At 48.4% G+C, this 18,042-nt stretch overlaps 4 protein-coding genes across 10 annotated transcripts in view; 2 read left to right on the forward strand and 2 right to left on the reverse strand.

Moving 5' to 3' along the window:
• The window catches only part of Ik (IK cytokine, down-regulator of HLA II), an 18,133-nt gene extending 16,232 nt beyond the window's left edge, over positions 1-1,901 (reverse strand). Inside the window, exons 1-2 of the mRNA XM_013020404.1 lie at positions 1,797-1,901; positions 284-350 (exon numbers count right to left, since the gene is read on the reverse strand). Of these exons, the coding sequence (XP_012875858.1) occupies positions 284-350; positions 1,797-1,812 (83 nt within the window). The 5' untranslated portion in view covers positions 1,813-1,901. The remainder of the gene's footprint in view (positions 1-283; positions 351-1,796) is intronic.
• Positions 1,902-2,022: 121 nt separating this feature from the next.
• Ndufa2 (NADH dehydrogenase (ubiquinone) 1 alpha subcomplex, 2, 8kDa) lies at positions 2,023-6,368 on the forward strand. The gene is made up of 3 exons (XM_013020412.1): positions 2,023-2,201; positions 2,320-2,426; positions 6,158-6,368. The coding sequence occupies exons 1-3, from the start codon at positions 2,101-2,103 to the stop codon at positions 6,247-6,249; spliced, it is 300 nt and encodes a 99-aa protein (XP_012875866.1). The 5' UTR covers positions 2,023-2,100; the 3' UTR covers positions 6,250-6,368.
• Positions 6,369-6,572: 204 nt separating this feature from the next.
• On the reverse strand, positions 6,573-13,742 carry Tmco6 (transmembrane and coiled-coil domains 6). 6 transcript variants are annotated; one of them, XM_013020407.1, is made up of 12 exons: positions 13,622-13,742; positions 13,364-13,476; positions 11,585-11,700; positions 11,296-11,479; positions 10,401-10,505; positions 10,157-10,242; positions 9,832-9,948; positions 9,504-9,615; positions 9,213-9,399; positions 7,620-7,714; positions 7,194-7,361; positions 6,573-6,944 (listed from the first exon to the last, which is right to left on the reverse strand). In XM_013020407.1, the coding sequence occupies exons 1-12, from the start codon at positions 13,704-13,706 to the stop codon at positions 6,834-6,836; spliced, it is 1,479 nt and encodes a 492-aa protein (XP_012875861.1). In that variant the 5' UTR covers positions 13,707-13,742; the 3' UTR covers positions 6,573-6,833. The 6 variants fall into 6 exon arrangements, with proteins under 6 accessions (XP_012875861.1, XP_012875860.1, XP_012875862.1 ...); XM_013020406.1 differs by having other exon boundaries at positions 9,832-9,966; XM_013020408.1 differs by lacking the exon at positions 11,296-11,479 and having other exon boundaries at positions 9,832-9,966; positions 10,401-10,524.
• A 1,854-nt stretch (positions 13,743-15,596) lies between these two features.
• Positions 15,597-17,409, forward strand: Cd14 (CD14 molecule). Of its 2 annotated transcripts, XM_013020322.1 has the most exons (2): positions 15,597-15,759; positions 15,853-17,409. In XM_013020322.1, the coding sequence occupies exons 1-2, from the start codon at positions 15,757-15,759 to the stop codon at positions 16,978-16,980; spliced, it is 1,131 nt and encodes a 376-aa protein (XP_012875776.1). In that variant the 5' UTR covers positions 15,597-15,756; the 3' UTR covers positions 16,981-17,409. The 2 variants fall into 2 exon arrangements, with proteins under 2 accessions (XP_012875776.1, XP_012875774.1); XM_013020320.1 differs by having other exon boundaries at positions 15,597-17,409.
• Positions 17,410-18,042: the final 633 nt, after the last annotated feature.

Raw genomic sequence — 18,042 nt, forward strand, 5'->3', positions numbered from 1 at the left:
TAGCCTTGAGCTGAAGAGCTGAGGGACAGTGCCCAGGCCCAGAGTTTAGGCCCCACAACTGGACCCAAAAAAAAAAAAAAAAAACTAAAAAAAACTAGGCCTTTTCCTACCAGAATTTCTCCTTATGTAGTACGTCCAACCCACTTTAAGGTTCCCAGAGATAAAGGTCAGGAAGTAAAATATTTTACCATCTATGCTGACAAGAGGATTCTTTCATCAGCACTACCATTCCTACTTATTCATTGTTCAGTTCATTTCCTTGGTCCTGGAACAAAATACTCACTGGTGGAAAGAATGAGGATCATCCACATCATGGCCGTCTGGAGCCAAAGGGTTGGAGAACGGTTCACCTAACAAAAAAGAATTAACATTAGGGCTGGGATGTGGCTTAGTGGTAGAGTGTTTACCTAGCATGCATGAAGCCCTGGGTTCAGTACCAGAAACAGAAACAGCTGGAAGTGGTGCTGTGGTTCAAGTGGTAAGAGTGCTAGCAAAAGAAGCTCAGGGACAATGCCCCAGGATTGGGGGGGGGGGGGAGAAGAATTAACATTAATCCAGCTCTTTTTTTTTTCCCCAGTCCTAATCCAGCTCTTATGTGTCAGTCCTGTACAAAATCTGGAATTATAGCAGTAAACAACACAGAAGGAAACAATAAGAACAACAGTGATCAAGAAGGTTGTAAGTGCTAAAACGGGAAAACTGAGCTATGGGAGCACAAAGAGGTTCCTCAACCTCAGGTGGAGGATCAGCACTTTCCTAAAAAGCATATCTGAAATGCTACATCAAGAGTTCAAGGCCGGGCACCAGTTGCCCATGCCTGTAATCCTAGCTACCTAGGCTGAGATCTGAGGATCGCAGTTCAAAGCCAGCCTGGGCAGGAAAAGTCCGTGAAACTCTATTTCCAATAAACCACCACAAAACCAGACATGGCGCTGTGGCACAATTGGTAGAGCGCTAGCCTTGAGCTGAAGAGTTGAGGGACAGCGCCCAGGCACAGAGTTTAAGCCTCATGACCGACCCAAAAAAAAAAAAAGAGTTCAAGGGCTGGTTAATGTAGCTTAATGGTAGGTGCTTGACTAGCATGCATGACGCTTGGGTTTGATTTCCCAGTTCCACATAAACAGAAAAAGTCCGAAGTGGTGCTGTGGCTCAAGTGAGAATCGTAGCTTTGAACAAAAGAAGCTCAGGGACAGTGCCCAGTTCCTGAGTTCAAGCCCCAGGACTGGCAAAAATCAATAAGAGTTCAAGCCTTAGGCCTGTCTATAATCCCAACTACTACGGGGGGGGGGGGGCGGGGGACGGCGGAGGGAAGTGGGTGGTGAGGCAGGAGAATTAAGTGTACAAGGCCGACCAGGGCAACACAGGAAGACACCCTCCTCCCACGTTTCCAAAAACAACACCGCTGTGGCGGAGGAAGGGGCACAATTCACTATTTAGATAAAGGAAAGGTGAGAGTGGGCTTTTAAAAAGCGTCCGTTGTCACGTTAATTAGCAAGAAGGAAGCTCGGAAAGACCTGGCGTGGTGGACCACGCCCGTAATTCCAGCTAATAAAGAAGCAAACCTAAGAGAGTGAGAGTTCCAGACCAACCAGGGCAAAGCTGGTGGGTCTGAACCGCAGAAACGAACAAAAAACCAAAGCAAAACTCAGTGTGAAGCAGCCTGGCCTCTCCGAAGGCCCAAGGGCTTCCTAGGGCTCCAAGCGCCACACAACACCGGCTTAAACGCTGCCAAATTAAATTAAGTGTCCCCAGTTCTGCGATACAGCAAGAAAGAGCTGTTGACTCGAGTGTCTTACTGTCCCGCTCCGGCATTTTGTCCGCAGTTTTTCCACAGAAGCAAGCGCCAAATCTCCGGCAATAAACCAACGGCGTCAAGCTTTTCCCACAATCCACCACGGAACGCTCAGTACTTCCGGCTTCCTCCCCGTCGTTTGGGTCGCGGAGATTGAACTGAGACGTCACTGATATCTACCATACCTTCATGTCATTGGCTAATATTTATCCCGCCCACTGGCATCATCCAATCAGTGGAAGAGGCTGAAGGTTCCGTTATTGGTCTGACTGTGAAGGCCTGGAATTGGGCTTTCCGTACTAGCAAAGATGGCGGCGGCCGCAGCTAGTCGGGCGGCCGGAGCGAAGCAAGTCCTTCGTGAGATTCGCATCCACTTGTGCCAGCGCTCGCCGGGCAGCCAAGGGGTCAGGTGAGGCGTGGCGTGGTGAGGCGGGAGGGCTTCGGGACGTCGGGGTCATGACCTCGGCCTCCCCAGTGTTTGGGGACGCTCTGCCCTAGGACGCGCCGCCTTGTCTCCGACCCCGCAGGGATTTCATCGAGAAACGCTATGTGGATCTGAAGAAAGCGCACCCCGACCTGCCCATTCTAATCCGCGAGTGCTCCGACGTGCAGCCCAAGCTCTGGGCGCGCTATGGTGAGTGCTGGGACCCCGGCTGGAAGCTCGAGAGAGGGCCCTCGCCAAGGTCACGCAAAAAATGTGGGAAGAAAGTAAAACCAAAACCTCAGCCTTGCTGTTGCTAACGATGAAGTGCACATTCACAGCGCTCTATGATGCCTTTGGGTAACACACATTTGAGTCTTGCAGGCTCGTAGCGTAGGGATTTCTGTAGATCAGAATAGTCTTCAAAGCCTGTAATCCTAACTACTAAGGAGGCTGAGATCTGAGACTTATCTCCAGTTAATCACCAAAGGACCCAAGTGTAATTGTGGCTCAAGGGGTAGAGCGCCAGCCTTTAGCTAAAAAAGGAACAGCACCAGGCCCTAAGTTCATACTCCAGTACCGGCATGCATACGGGTACACAAACAAACAGTAGGCTTCAAGTAGAAAACATACTAGTCCATTACCATCAATGAATGCCCTACCAAAGTAGATGTGGCAGTGTGGTGTTTTCCTGCCTAAATCATACCTAATCCTCAATTATGCAGGTGGAAAGATTAGAAAAGACAACTTTATAAAATATACCTAAAATTATGCAGTTAGCGTTTAACAGCATTATGCCTTTTACATTTTACCTCCTTTTCCTGGAGTGGATCTCCCAATCTTCCATGGCTGACTGGCTCTTATTCACTAAGGTTGTAATTCTGTCTAACCTTATAAATTCAAGCATTCTGCCAGATGCCTGTGGCTTGCAGCCTGTTATCCTAGTTACTGAGGAGGCTGAGATCTGAGGATTGAGATTCAAAGCCAGCTTGGGCAGGAAAATCCATGAGACTCCTCTCCAGTTAACCACCAGACAACTGTAAGTGGTACTGTGGCTCAAAGTGGTAGAGTGCAAGAAAGCAAGAGAGAAAGAAAGCTCTGAGAACTCATCCAGGCTGAGTTCAAGCCCCATGAGAGAACAAAAACAAAAAAAAACCACAGGTATTCTCTGACTAGTCATTCAGCATTGCCCTGGCCTTATCATATTATTTTTTGTAGTTTATACGAGATAAGCAACTTTCCTGATCTCAGCCTTCTAAATAGCTTACAGGTGCAAGCCACCATGAATAGTGTGACATTTCTTTTTCTTGCCTGGACCTAGGGCATAGGCACAGGCCAAAGGCACTGTCCCTGAGCTTTTGTGCTGAAGGCTAGTGCCCTACCTCTTTGTGCCACAGTATTTAATTAGAGATGAATTTCACAGACTTTCCTGCTTTAGGCTGGCTTATAACCTGGATCCTCCCATTGCAGCTTCTTTTTTTTTTAATTTTTAAATTTTTATTGCAAAGGTGAGACACAGAGGCATTACAGTTACAAAAGTCAGGTAAAGAGTACATATCTTTTTTTTTTTTGGGGGGGGGGGTTCGGTCCGGGGTTCTGAACTCTGGGCCTGGGTGCTGTCCCTCAGCTCTTCAGCCCAAGGCTAGCACTCTACCACTTGAGCCACAGTGCCACTTCCGGCTTTTTTCTTATGTGGTGCTAAGGAATTGAACCCAGGGCCTCGAGCATGCAAGGCAAGTGCTCTACCACTGAGCCACCTTCCCAGCCCAAGAGTACATTTCTTTTTTGGTGGTGGTGGTGGTCGTCGTCGTGGGGCTTGAACTCTGGCCTGGGCTCTGTCCCTCAGCTCTTCAGCTCAAGGCTAGCGCTCTACCACTTGAGCCACAGTGCCACTTCTGGCTTTTTTTCTTTTTGTTTATGTGGTGCTGGGGAATCGAACCCAGGGCCTCATGCATTCAAGGCAAGCACTCTACCACTGAGCCACCTTCCCAGCCCCCATTGCAGATTCTTGAATAGCTAGGGTTACAGATGTAAATGCTGCACTATGAATGGTGTGATTTTATTTTTTTATTTATTTATTTTTTTGTCAGTTGTGGGGCTTGAACTCTCAGCCTGGGCGTTATCCCTCAACTCTTCAGCTCAAGGCTAGAGCTCCACCACTTGAGCCACAGCACCACTTCTGTTTTTCTTTTCTGATGGTTTATTGGAGATAAGAGTCTCACAGAATTTTCCTGCCTGGGCTGGCTTTGAACCAGGATCCTCAGAGCTCAGCCTCCTAAGTAGCTAGGATTATAGGTGTGAACTGCCAGTGCCCAGCTTTGAATGGTGTGATTTTAATCCTGGTTTTTAATTATACCCTGCCCTAGGAATGTCTGGGGGTGGAGAAGAAAGAATCACATCTAAGGCAATTGGTTCTAACAATGTACATCTTTATATGTCATATACAACTGTTTTTTGTTTTGTTCTTTTGTCTTGGGTACTGTTTCTGAGCTCTTTGGTTCATGGCTGCTGCTCTACCACTTGAGCCATAGCCCATTTCCAGCTTTTTGGTGGTTAATTGGAGATAAGAGTCTTATGGATTTTCCTGCCCAGGCTGGCTTCAAACCACTCTTCTCAGATCTCACCTTCTGAGTAACTAGAATTACAGGCATGAGCCACCAGCACCAGGCAAACAATAACTGTTTGAAGAAAATGAAAAGGATTTTTTAAAGCCCATTGACTAGAAGAGATGGATACAATTAACCTCAACATACTGTGCCACACATTATGTTAGATGGACTTTTTTCTTTTTTTTTGACTGGTCGTGGGGCTTGAACTCTGAGCCTGGGCACTGACCCTCCCTCAGCTCTTCAGCTCAAGGCGAGCGCACTACTACTTGAGCCACAGCACCACCTCCAGTTTTCTGTGGTTAACTAGAGATGAGTCTCATGGACTCTGCTTCCCGAACTGGTTTTGAAATGCGATCCCCAGATCTCAGCCTCCTAAGTAGTTAGGATTACAGGCATAAGCCACCAGCACCCAGCATTAGATGTACTAATTTTTTTTGGGGGGGGGTCCAGTCGTGGGGCCTGAACTCTGGGCCTGGGCGCTGTCCTCCCTCAGCTCTTCAGCTCAAGACTAGCGCTCTACCACTTGAGCTACAGTGCCACGTCTGGCTTTTTTTCTTTTTGCTTATGTAGTGCTGAGGAATCGAACTCAGGGCCTCAGGCATGCAAGGCAAGCCCTCTACCACTGAGCCACCTTCCCAGCCCCAGATGTACTAATTTTTTTTTGTTGTTGTTGGTCGTGGGGCCTGAACTCTGGGCCTGGGTGCTGTCCCTTGCTCTTCAGCTCAAGGCGAGCACTCTACCACTAGAGCCATAGCGCCACTACCAGCTTTTTCTACTAATATGGTGCTGAGGAATCGAACCCAGGGCCTCATGCATGCAAGGCAAGCGCTCTACCACTGAGCCACCTTCCCAGCCCTAGATGTACTAATTTTTAAACACACAGCAACCAATGTTAGCCAGACTGTCTAGGGATTGCTCATAGTGGTTAATAATAAATGTCTTAAGATCTCCTTGAGGGCTGGGAAGGTGGCTCAGTGGTAGAGTGCTTGCCTTGCATGCATGAGGCCCTGGGTTCAATTCCTCAGCACCACATAAGCAGAAAAAGCCGGAAGTGGCGCTGTGGCTTAAGTGGTAGTGCACTCACATTGAGCTGAAGAACAGAGGGACAGCACCCGGAGTTCAGGCCCCATGACTGACCAAGAAAAAAAATGATCTTGCAACTTTCTAATTGTAGGCATCCAGAATCAACTAAAATGAGACCCCTGGATTAATTCTAAGTATAACATTTACCTTTACGATTTTAACAAGACTCTGAAGTAGGAACAAATTATAGAAGTATAATTTCATTAGCCCTACTGTTCAGAGTACATAGCCACTGTTCTCTTTCTTCCTCAGCATTTGGCCAAGAGAAGAATGTCTCTCTGAATAATTTCAATGTTGATCAGGTAACCAAAGCCCTGGAGAATGTACTAAGTGTCAAAGCCTGAAGTCTCGCCACTGTGAATTATGAGCAAGAGTATCTGGGCTCTGCTGGATTAAGAACAATGTGGTAAAATGTGTTCTCTTACTCCTTATAAAGCTTACGCTGTAAGTGCTGCCTTCAGGATGTTCTTGTCCTTATTTTACCCTCTGCCTGTTACTGTGCAATGACCACTGAAACAAAGCAGTTTAATATAAAAATAAAACTTTATTTCTTCTTAAAAACCACCACCTGCTATCATTGTGGTACATGTCAGTTACTAGTCAAGAAGCTAAAGAAAATAAAGTAGAATCGAGTCCACTGCCTACTTTGGCTACTTAAAAAGCCATTAGGTGCTAAAGCAAAAAAAGAAGGGTGGTAAGAATAGATTGGCAACAGAGATGATCTTCTGGTCCTCAATTCTGTACATTGTGGGTGCAGAGGTGGTGGTGTTTGCAGGGGTGGATTCCAAAGATCTTGGCTTAGTTATAAGCTATAATGATTCTAACCCACAAAGGCTCCTTAGTTTTCTGCCAAAGCAAGTAGGCCAAAAATATGGAGATTGGGGGGGAGAGGGTGGGTGGGAAAGGCACTCAGCATCAAGAATCCAGATCACCTATGAAGAGCTGTCTGCCTGAGAGCATGCACCCGATCCTGAAGCTGGGTCTCCTGATGCTTTTCCAGGGCCTGCAGCCCTGACTGCTGGAGAAAGGCCTGGGCAGCCTGGGGGCAGAAGAGAAAAATTCAACACCAAGGTCCTTGTGCCCTGAGTCAATTCCCACAGTTGTGTGGGTTACCCCACCTCTTGAAAATAGGTATACTCGCAACTTATGAAGGTTCTGAACTGTGGCCCACATAGACTAACCCAGCCCAGAGGGGGAAAAAAATAGTTTTAACTAAAAGAGAAGACTATGATGAGACAGACTAAAGGCTACTGAGTAAGGGAAATTACAAACCAGTCCAAAAACCTACCTCTGGCTTATAAAGGAATAGAAGCTGCAGCAGTTCCAAACTCTGACCTACTACTTCAGTGTCAGAAAGGGCCAGGGTGTCCAGCAAGCAGGGAAGCAGGGGCCCTGGCCATAGCCGCTGGCAATAAGCTGAACCCTTCTCTGCAATGTTGCACAGAACCCTAAGTACCTAGAAACACAGATACAGTCCCCAGAGAGATGGAAACCAGAGGTCACAATTACAAATACTGTGACTACATGCCTAGGCACTAAGCCAATTAGACAAACCTTGGCTGTTTGCTGTGGTTAGTTGATTTACTTCAAAGCTAGACTGGTCTGGCTCTGAAGCTATACCATATCACCTGCCAGCCCTCATACATCTGAGAGCCTTTTCCCCTGTTTACACCACAACTACAAAATCTTGGACTTCAGTGTCCCTGATACATACCAGTACGCTCACCACATTAGATAGTGGCAACAGCTTCAAGAGGGGTTCAATCAGATCCAGAGAGAGCAATGATGTACAGAAAGTAGGACTGTTTGCTGGAAGGGAAAATGTCAGTATGAAGTACCCTGAACTGGGGCTTAAATTGCTATTTTCCCATCCCTAATCCTACCTACTATAGCCTAGGCCATAAGGACTTAGCCCCTTAGAAGGTTCAGTCCCTACTCAGTCTGGAGCAAGCACTGCCCTGCAGCCTCCTGGACAAAGAATGCTTTTCCAAGCTGGGCACCAGTGGCTCATGCCTGTAATCCTAGCTAGTTAGGAGGCTGAGATCTAAGACTCAGCTCCAATTAATCATCAGAAGTGGAACTGCGGCTCAAAGTACTAGGTCATTAGCCTAGAGCTAAAGAGCTCAAGGCCAGTGCCCAGACCCAGAGTTGAAGACCTACAGTCCCATGCCCCTGGCTCTCCTCTCAGCCTGATTAGCAAAGTATAAGCTCATCTATCTCCAGAGCTGTTAGTTCTAGGGTCTGGCTACTACTAGAAGGCTAACTAAGCCAGGAAGGGAAGGATTCCATGTTTGTGCTATGTCTGTTCCCAGCAATCTACCCAGGTGCCTGGGGTATATGTGAGCATAAGTACAGGACAGTGGCGGTAAACTACAGACATGCCCTGGTGTGTCCACATAATGTGTGCATGAATCATCCCTGTGTGAACATTGGGGAGCTCTATTTACTTTTAGTCTCCTTGCTCCAGAAGCCCCATGAGATTCAGAATCCTGCACTATGATTAGGTCAGGTGGAGAGGCCTTGGCTAGCTGGATTTGTAGGATGGTGAGAGCACTTCTGTCTGAATATGTTTTTTTCTGATCAAAGCTTTATTGGAACATTATTTATTGAGGCCTCTTTGGGAAAGCCTAGGAACAAAGGTGGGAGGAATGTGGAGCTTATATTTCCCTTTCCTTTACTTCAAGTGAGGGAGGATAGGGGCCCTGATATTCTTTCATAACATCCTGAAGGAACTGAGGCCTAAGTGATTTATTGGGGGAAAGAAGAGACCACGTAGCAGCCATGGGTAGATGAATAGGTAGTCCCATCACTGAAGGCCCCAGGTGCCCCCATCACAGACGGAGAGAAACGGGTTGGGGAGTGAAAGACCTTCACTGACAGGATAGCAGGTAGGATGAACAAAAGGAGCATGCAGAGCCCCATCTGGTGTTTGAAGTGCCCTGTTCCCCAGAGCTCTGTACTACTCTTCAATCTCCACTTGCATAACAACTTCTCCCTCCTAATTTTTAATAAATGTTTTGATGATGTTAAAATGTCCACACCAAGCACCAGTGGCTCACGCCTGTAATCCTAGCTACTCAGGAGGCTGAGATCTGAGGATCATGGTTCAAAGCCAGCCCAGGCAAGAAAGTCTGTGAGACGCTTATCTCCAATTAACCACCAGAAAACCGGAAGTGGTGCAGTGACTCAAGTGGTAGAGCACTCACCTTGAGCTGAAGGAGCTGAGGGACAGTGCCCACTTGCAGAGTTCAAGCCCCACAACCAACAAAAAATAAAATGTCCAGTGTAAGCAGATTGTGTTGCATACCAGTAAGATTGTTGAGGAGCCACAGGCCCTCAGGAAGCAAGCTGGGCTGTTTCTGAAGGAAGAACTGGAAGAGGATAAATAAGGCTACTACAACACGCTCATCTTTTGGCTGCATTTGGTATTCCACAGCCTCCAGCAGCTCCTCAGCTAACAGGTTGCTTAGACACCGAAGCACAGGACATATGAGCTGCAAACACAATTGTAAGGTCAAGTGTTAGGAGAAAGGTGGTATACAGACACCAGATGGGCAAAACATGACAAATGTCACTCAGACCTATCCTTTTCACCTACTAGTTCCAGTCCTTCATCCTCCATTCTTTGGACAGCCCCAGCCAGGTCTAACAGCAGCAGCTCCAGGGTAGACAGAGCCCCATGGGTGATGAGCAAGGCATTGTTGACCTGGCTGAGCAACAGGAAGCAAGCAGTCACTATCTAGTCAATCCCACCTTTAAGCTGGAAACAGCCTAAACCAGTAGGTCTCCTGGGCAAAAGAAAGGACTATAGAAAGATGAACATCCACTATCACAATTCCAGAAGCCAAATTCAGTTCAAAGATCTAAGTGACATGGAAAAGAGCTCCACAAAAGGTCTCTGGAATTCTCCAAAGTGACCCATGTACCTGCAGATGATGTAGTGAAGGCACCAGGCAAATTCCACAGCGACCCCAGGGTTCAGCTTTGGACCGGGTTGCATCAATTGCAGCATGTGCTGGGGGAGAGTGGAGTCCAGGACAGAGCTGCCAGCAGAAGCAGAACTGTGAGGAGGAGTCATGAAGATGCATTGGCATCTTCCCAAACTCTTAAAGCAAATGGAATGGTGTCTAAACCCACAGCTCTTCCTAACCAGACTCACGATGAAGTTTAAATGTGCAATAGCTTTGGAAATCAGAGCTGATGAGGAATCCATGGGCTAGAATACCAAGAAGTAGATACAATTTTACTTACCCAATGATCTTCTCTGGAGCTTCCTTGGCCTGCAGAAGCTGAGACAAGGCATATCCAAGGGCTTCCAGCACAGCCATGTGGGGGGACTAAAAGTACACAGTGTAGGGAACTGACTCTGAAACTGGGTCATAAGGTCTCCAGAGACTTTCACCCCTTAACACAACAGAGGTTGGAGGAAAGACAGTGGGGCACATGGATAGATGAGAGGGAAGGCTTGTGAGGGAGGGAGATTGGAGGGACTCACCTGGATGCAGGTAGCAAAGGCTAGAATAATGCCCTGTGGCAGAAGCTGCCTTCTCACAGCCTCACTCTCCACGATGAGGTTTCCCAGTGTATACAGACACAGCTCCTGACAGGCAACAAAAACACTGGATTGGACATTGAGCTGGGCTTATTTTTTTCCTCCAAACAGTTCTTTACTGAGATTAAGTGATTACATAAATTTCACAGTAATGTGGCATAGTTATTTAGCTGAAGTCACAAATACCTTTTAACCTTCACAATGATAATCATTATCTTAATCTACAAAGCTGATGAACTCTGTGAACTTTAACAATAAAACTATTTCTACTAAATCAGATGATATGTACCTTTCTTTCCTTTTGCTTAGTGTCAAGCTGGGCTCATTTCATACCATCCAAGGATGAGGAACATAGAACTGCCCTGTTCTTGAAGTTCACAAGAGAGTGGGGAGCCAGAGGTTGGTGGCTCATATCTGTAATCCTACTGAGGAAGCTGAGATCTGAGGATCACAGTTTGAAGCCAGCCCAAGCAGGCAAGTCCATGAGACTCTTACCTCCAATAATACATACATACACACACACACACACACACACACACACACACACACACACAAGTGGAACTGTAGCTTAAGTGGTAGAGCACCCATCCTGATCAAAAAGGCTAAAGGACAATGCCCAGGATGAGTTCAAGCCCCAATACTAGCATGAAAAAAAAAAATACATGTATATAAGAGAGAGGGGAAATGATGAGTGCATGTACTGCTGTAGACATCAGAGGAAACATATTACTTTTTTTTTGTCCCTATACTTGCCAGCTCAAACTGGCAAATGTAAATTTGTGCAAAAGCTCAATTTAAATTCTAATCCCAGAAGAAGGTAGGAAGGGACAGGACTTACTATGAATTCTGAGCTGTGACCAGAGAGGTAGGTGAGGAGGTAGGACGTAGCTGGCAAGCAGGCTTCAGCCACTGCAGAGATTTCAGAATGAGAGAGCTCATGAAGGCACCGGGCTGCCTCAAGCTGCAACAAGGCCCGGTTGCTGGTCAGGAGCCCTACCAGGGTCCGCATACTGCCCTCCAGCCTACATGAGTGAACATCAAAACCCTGCTAAGCCTGTAGTCTATCCCTTCCACACTTTCCTATCCTCTCAAGAGTCCCAGCAATCACTTACCCCACCCACACTGACCTGATGAAGGTCTGTTGTGTCTCAGGATGCTGTAAGCCTCGACGAAGGCTGACCAGAGCCTTTTCTCTCTCATTTTCATCTGTCCCTCGCTGGGCTAGTGACAGGAACTGCTTGACCTAGACCAGGACACAATTGCCAGAGACAAGACCTAAGTCCACATTATCTGTAAGATCTCCAATATCAAACCATTGTCATTGAAACTAATATGATTACTAAGCACCATTCTTTGTGGGACAGTAGACTGACAGATCAGAATTGGGTCCTGCCACTTGCCACACAAAGGGATCTGTCTCATCTTATAATAACACTAAGAATAACACTATCTACCCTGACATGTTATTTCAAACATAACATTAAAATCTCTCATCTGGCAAAACCTACTCCTTCAGTCAGTTTCTCCATGCAATGTACACTCCAGCAATTGATGTATTTTAACATTTCCAAGATTTTCATGACTTACTCAGCTGGAATATCCTCTCCAGATTCCCTCTCCCTTTGGGTTTCTTCTCAACTGTCCCTAGAAGTGGGCTCCTCCTGGCTTGCTTTGGCACTTAGGAGTCTCCCTTGTGCACCACGTTTCTTTTCATTATGTAAGAGGTAGGACATCTCTCTCCTAAAGTGGTCTATAAGCACTTCAAAGAATTCTATTTTGGGCTGGGGAGTTGGCTCAGTGGTAGAGCGCTTGCCTTGCATGCCTAAGGCCCTGGGTTCAATTCCTCAGCACCACATAAGCAAAAAGAAAAAAGCCGGAAGTGGTGCTGTGGCTCAAGTGGTAGAGCGCTACCCTTGAGCTGAAGAGCTGAGGGACAGCGCCCAGGCCCAGAGTTCAGGCCCCACGACTGGACCCAAAAAAAAAAATCTATTTTGCCTCAATGCCCAGCACACTGTTCTATCACAAAGCATACAATAAATAAGTAATCTAGCCAAGGAGTAAGTGCCCTGTAAACTAGGTAGGTAAATACAGGCAATACTAAAACAAGGTAAAACCTGTGTGTGCTGAACTTTTTCGTTTACTCATTCAATACAGAACATCTATATTCCAGATACTGTACTCAGGAGGGAGGAAGGGAGAGAGAGATTGCTAAAAAGTAGCAGAGGCACAGGAAAGTGGTTGGTATATGGCTTCAGTAACTGAAAATGGGACAGTGGTTAGGGTGAGTAAACTGACAAAGTTGGAGGTTAGACACATGCTGAGCTTTGCAGGTCACAGGAAGGATTTGGGTGTGGTTAAGTTGGAGGAAGTTAGCAGTTAGATCATGTTGAGCTATGCAGGTCACAGGAAGGATTTGGGTCTGGTTTTTTTTTTGTTTGTTTGTTTTTTGTTTTTGCCAGTCCTGGGGCTTGAACTCAGAGCCTGGGCACTGTCCCTGAGCTGCTTCTGCTCAAGGCTAGCACTCTACCACTTGAGCCATAGCGCCACCTCCAGTTTTTTTTCTGTTTATGTAGTTCTGAGGAATCAAACCCAGGGCTTCATGCATATTAGGCAAGCGCTCTACTACTAAGCCATATTCCTAGTCCTGGGTGTGTTTTTTGAGTGTAGGAAGTGTAAACGTTCTAGGAAGCTACTGTATTATCCAGAGATGGTGGTGACAACTGCACGGACGAGGCACGCAAAGACTGGAGCACAAACGGCCGGGACAGGAGGGTGAAGAGCTGATGTGGGGAATCAGCTGATTCCCGTTTCCCGATGAGGTGCAGAGTGGATGGTGTTCAAGTGAGGGTCAGAGCCTCAGGCACCCGCGGGAGTTTGGCAGCGCACGCCCCTCCCGGCCCCCTCACCTCCGCTTCCCCAAGAACCACGGCGCTGTTTGAGCTCCCGGCTTCCTCCTGCGCATCTTCTCTCAGCAGCCTCTTGCTGACCAGGTGCTGCTCCCTCCGCGCCTTCCGCAGTGCTGCGGTCAGAGGAACCGGGGAAGCCGGCTCAGCGTGAAAGCACGGCGCGCGGGACCTGAACCCGCGCCTCCCACTCAGGGATCCACTTCTTTAATCTCCAACCCGCACCCACCCCCATCTCCCACCTCCCTAGTCCTCTCGCACCAGCCTCCCGCTCCCGGCGCCGCTGCCGTAGCTCCTCCACTCCGCAGGCCAGCGGCCTGAGGCGACTCTGCCGATGACTCCACATGATGGAGCTGGAAGATCTTCAAGGAGACCAGCAAACCCGTCAACAAGGTCTCAAAGCGTTGGAAGCACGGCTCGGACTGCGCAGCCGCAAAGCAGAATCCGGAAGACAGGCTGGGAGGGTGGGGCTGAGCGCGGAAATGAAGGCGGGACCCAGCGCGATGAGACCGGCGGTGGGGCGGGGCCGATGTCGAGGGGCGGGGATATGCTAAGCAAGAGGCGGAGCCCGGAATTTCTGTGCCGTTATTTCAAGGGTAATTTATCTGCCCCCTCTTGACCAGTGTATCAAGCTAGTCTCCTGTTCTCCTACCAACTCCTGGTATAGCTGAGATTACAAATTGCACACCACCAGACCCAGTTTATTGCTTGAGATAGGGTCTTTCTAACTTTTTGCTTAGGTTCCATGCTCTTATCCACCTGTTCCATGGTTGGGGTGGGGCCTGGGTGTTGCTACTTCCTCCAGTAAGAACTTCCTGATGGGGAAGTTCTTAGGCAAAAGCCCAGAAACTTGGACTGAAGCATCTGCTCAAGCAGCTATAGCTTCCTGATAGACCTTTTGGCATCTACCTGCCTGGCAACACTCATCCCTATAAGAACCAGCCCAGTGTCCTGGCTTCTATAGGGCTGGCTGTTTCCTTCTTCAGAGCCACTATGAGTTTCTGTAAGTGAAGATTTCTCCTCTGTAAGTGAACTGTAGTTCAGGACTGAGGTTTGCTTCCACCATCTACTGGAGTCCTTGAGGGACTGTATCTCAATCATGTCTCCATTCCAGGGCTTCCCTCCAACTCTGGCACTTGGTAGAAAAAATGATAGCTATTCATGGGAGTTAATATGAGAGTTGGGCTCTTTTCTTCTTTAGCTTGGACCTTTCTGTTCAGAGTGCCTCCTGGAAGGTGCTGGTTTTTGCAAAGGAGCCAGATTTCAGCGACCTGAGTTATCTTAATATAGACTCTGGGAAAGAAGGCTACCTTCAATGACATGGCTCGGAACCAAGAACTTTTCTCAGAGAGATACTCTTATCTCCAAATTAAAAAGGCTAAACCAACCCAGGCACCAAGGGCTCACACCTATAATCTAGCCACTCAGAAGGCTGAGATCTGAGAATCACAGTTTGAAGCCAACCTTGGCAAACAAATCAGAGACTCTTACCTCCAATTAACCAGCAAAATCCTGGAATTGGAGATGTGGCTCAAATAGTAGAGCATCAGCTTTGAAAAGAAAAGCACAAGGCCTTGAATTCAAGTTCCAAGATTGGTACATGCACCACCCCCCATCACACACACAACACCACATCAAAGCCCAGAATTTCCCCCAAGTCTTGCAACCTCAGCAATACAGCTAGGATTCTAAGCCTGGCTGTTGCCCCAAAGTTAGTTATTTAACATTGAGATATATTCATATCTTGATCCTCAGGAAAGTCATAGAGACCTGCACCAGCAGACTCAGGCTCTCAAGGAATGCTCAACAAAGGCACACAGGGGCCAGTGTAGTCTAAGAATTCTTTGAGATAGGGGAAGAACTCCTCCGTTAAAAGGAAGTATAAATTTACAAGACTTTCAGCTAGTTCTTTCTCCAAGAGTCTAGGGGAATGGATTGTTAGGGTTGTTGTAAAAGTACTGTCTCTATTCCCATCCTCTGAGACATTTGTTCCTGGCCTAAGGTACTGGTAGGGAACTTCCCTTCCTCATACCTTCCAGACAACCATGAGGTGCCTGAGTCATTCAGTCTGCCTGGCACCAAAACCCCTTAATGCCCTAAAGAGTCCTTTCTGTTTTGGTCCTCCCTCCCACCCTGCAATACTTCATTGCAATGTATCCTAGAAGGAAGTGACTGGCGCTGTGGGGAGGAATAGAAGGGGGGCAGTGACCAGCGTGTGTACAAAGGAGGAAACAGAGTGACCTCCCAGGATTACATAAACTCATCGGGGCTGCCAAAAAGTTAGGACAGATAGGCGTGTGGAAGTTAAGCTGGAGAGCCCTGCTGTACAGGGGAGAAGCCGAAGTCTCTCCCTGAGCCAGCCTGAGCCATAAAGGCTTTCACAGGATTTTGTGAGCATGGTGAGTTACGCGATTTGGAGGTGGAACCACGGCCACTTGAGGACCTCCAGGGACAGGTTAGGAGCCTGCCTGACCTCCACTGTCTCCCTCCAGGAGAGCTTGTCGTGTCTGTGGCTGCTGCTTCTGCCGCTGCTGCGCCTCTCTGCAATAACCACAGCGGAGCCCTGCGAGCTGGATGATGAAGACGTCCGCTGCGCTTGCAACTTCACCGATCCGCAGCCGGACTGGTCCAGCGCCCTTCAGTGCGTGTCTGCGCTCCAGGTGGAGATTCGCGGCGGCGGCCGCAGCCTGGAGGAGTTTCTAAGCCGTGTGGACCCCGAGGCCGACCCGCGGCAGTACCTTGATGTAATCAGAGCCCTGCGCGTGCGGCGCCTGACTCTCGGGGCCGCACGGGTGCCTGCCCCGCTGCTGGCCGGCGCCCTGCGTGTGCTAGGCTTTTCCCGCCTCAAGGAACTGACCCTGGAGGACCTAGAGGTAACGGGCACCGCGCCCCCGGGGCTGCTGGGGGCCACCGGGCCTGAGCTCACCACCTTGAGCCTCCGCAACGTGTCTTGGGCATCCAGAGGTACCTGGCTAGCCGAATTGCAGCAGTGGCTCAAACCCGGCCTCAAAGTACTGAACATAGCCCAAGCACACTCGCTAGCCTTTTCCTGCGATCAGGTCCGCATCTTCTCGGCCCTGACCACCCTGGACCTGTCTGACAATCCTGCTCTGGGTGAGCGTGGATTGCTTTCGGCCCTCTGCCCTCACAAGTTCCCGGCACTCCAGAGTTTAGCGTTGCGCAATGCGGGAATGCAGACGCCCGCTGGCGTGTGCGCGGCGCTGGCCAGCGCGGGGGTGCAGCCCAGCCACCTAGACCTCAGCCACAACCCGCTGCGCGCTACGGCAAACCCTGCTTCTTCCGAGTGTGTGTGGCCCGCCAAGCTCAGCTCTCTCAACCTGTCGTCTGCTGGACTGAAGCAGGTGCCTAAGGGACTGCCGGCCAAGCTTCGCGTGCTCGATCTCAGTTGCAACCAGCTAAATAGGGCGCCTCTACCAGAGGAGCTCCCCACGGTGGGTAATCTGTCACTGCACGGAAATCCCTTCCTAGCGCCTGGAGCTTTCGAACCCCAAGAGGACAGCGAGAACTCCGGCGTGGTCCTGGCCTGTGCACATTCATCCCTGGCGGTGGGGATGTCTGGGACGCTGGCTCTGCTCCAAGGAGCCCGGAGATTTGCCTAAGGCTGCAGGAGAAGAATGAATGGGCTTAGTTTCCCCAAGTTTCCCCGAGGGCTTTCAGAACTATCAGCATTCCTTGACTAGTCAAAAAGATGCCTTTGCTTTATTAAAACCTTAAACCACAGGTCCACATGGTTTCACTCAACGAACCTTTACTGGGTGTCAGTTGTGTGAGTTGATATGGCTGTTGTCTGCACAGTGTCAGGTAGAAAAGTGTCAGGTGGGGAATCCACTAGAAACCCATCCTGCCCTTCCCAGGAGAAGAATTTCAGAGACATTTCTCAACAGAATTGTAGCATGAAAGAAACAACAATGTCTGCGGGGACAGGGGGGAGGGACTTTCCAAACTGGCACAAAATACCAAATATTTCCTCTTCCATGCAGTCTCTAAGAGCCAAAGATAATAAAGCCCAGAGTCATTTGTTTGTTTTATACTCTTTCTTTCTCCCTTATTCCAACAGGGCCCAAGGTGCCTCCTGTCCCATATAAGGTGTAAATGTCATGATTCCAGGGATCCTCTGGTGGCATTAAATTCCTCTGCCCCCACATGTGTGGTGGCTTTTACTGTGTCACTTCCCCATAATTTTGAGGATTTGAGCATGGAGAAAAGAAACAAGGTATGGTCCATCTTCAAACTAAGATCTTTTGTTCTGTTTTATGAGTATAACTTTTTCAGGCTAATTCTTTGATTTGCAAATAGGATATCTCAGTGCATTCACAACTGCAGAATAGACAGAATGTGCCCTGGAAACCCCCCCCCTTTTGATTGTGAAAATACTGTACAGAGGGGTTACAATTACATGGGCAAGGTAATGAGTACATTTCTTATCAAGCATTGTTGCCTCCTCCTTTGTTTCCCCTTCCCATCCCTTCCCATCTCCCCCCCTTGGGAGCCCCTTTAACTCAGAGACTCAGAGATGTCATCTACTAAGGTACAGTTTACTACACTGGAGGAGCAGCTGCATCCACCAGAGATTGTGATTGCTACCTGAAAGCTTATTAGACTTTGCCAGAGAACCACGAAGAAGGTAGAGAGAACAAAGAAAGGTTTATTGCTAGGAAAGG

The sequence above is a fragment of the Dipodomys ordii genome, unplaced genomic scaffold (genome assembly GCF_000151885.1).
Source record: "Dipodomys ordii isolate 6190 unplaced genomic scaffold, Dord_2.0 Scaffold50, whole genome shotgun sequence".
Classification (NCBI taxonomy): Eukaryota; Metazoa; Chordata; class Mammalia; order Rodentia; family Heteromyidae; genus Dipodomys; species Dipodomys ordii.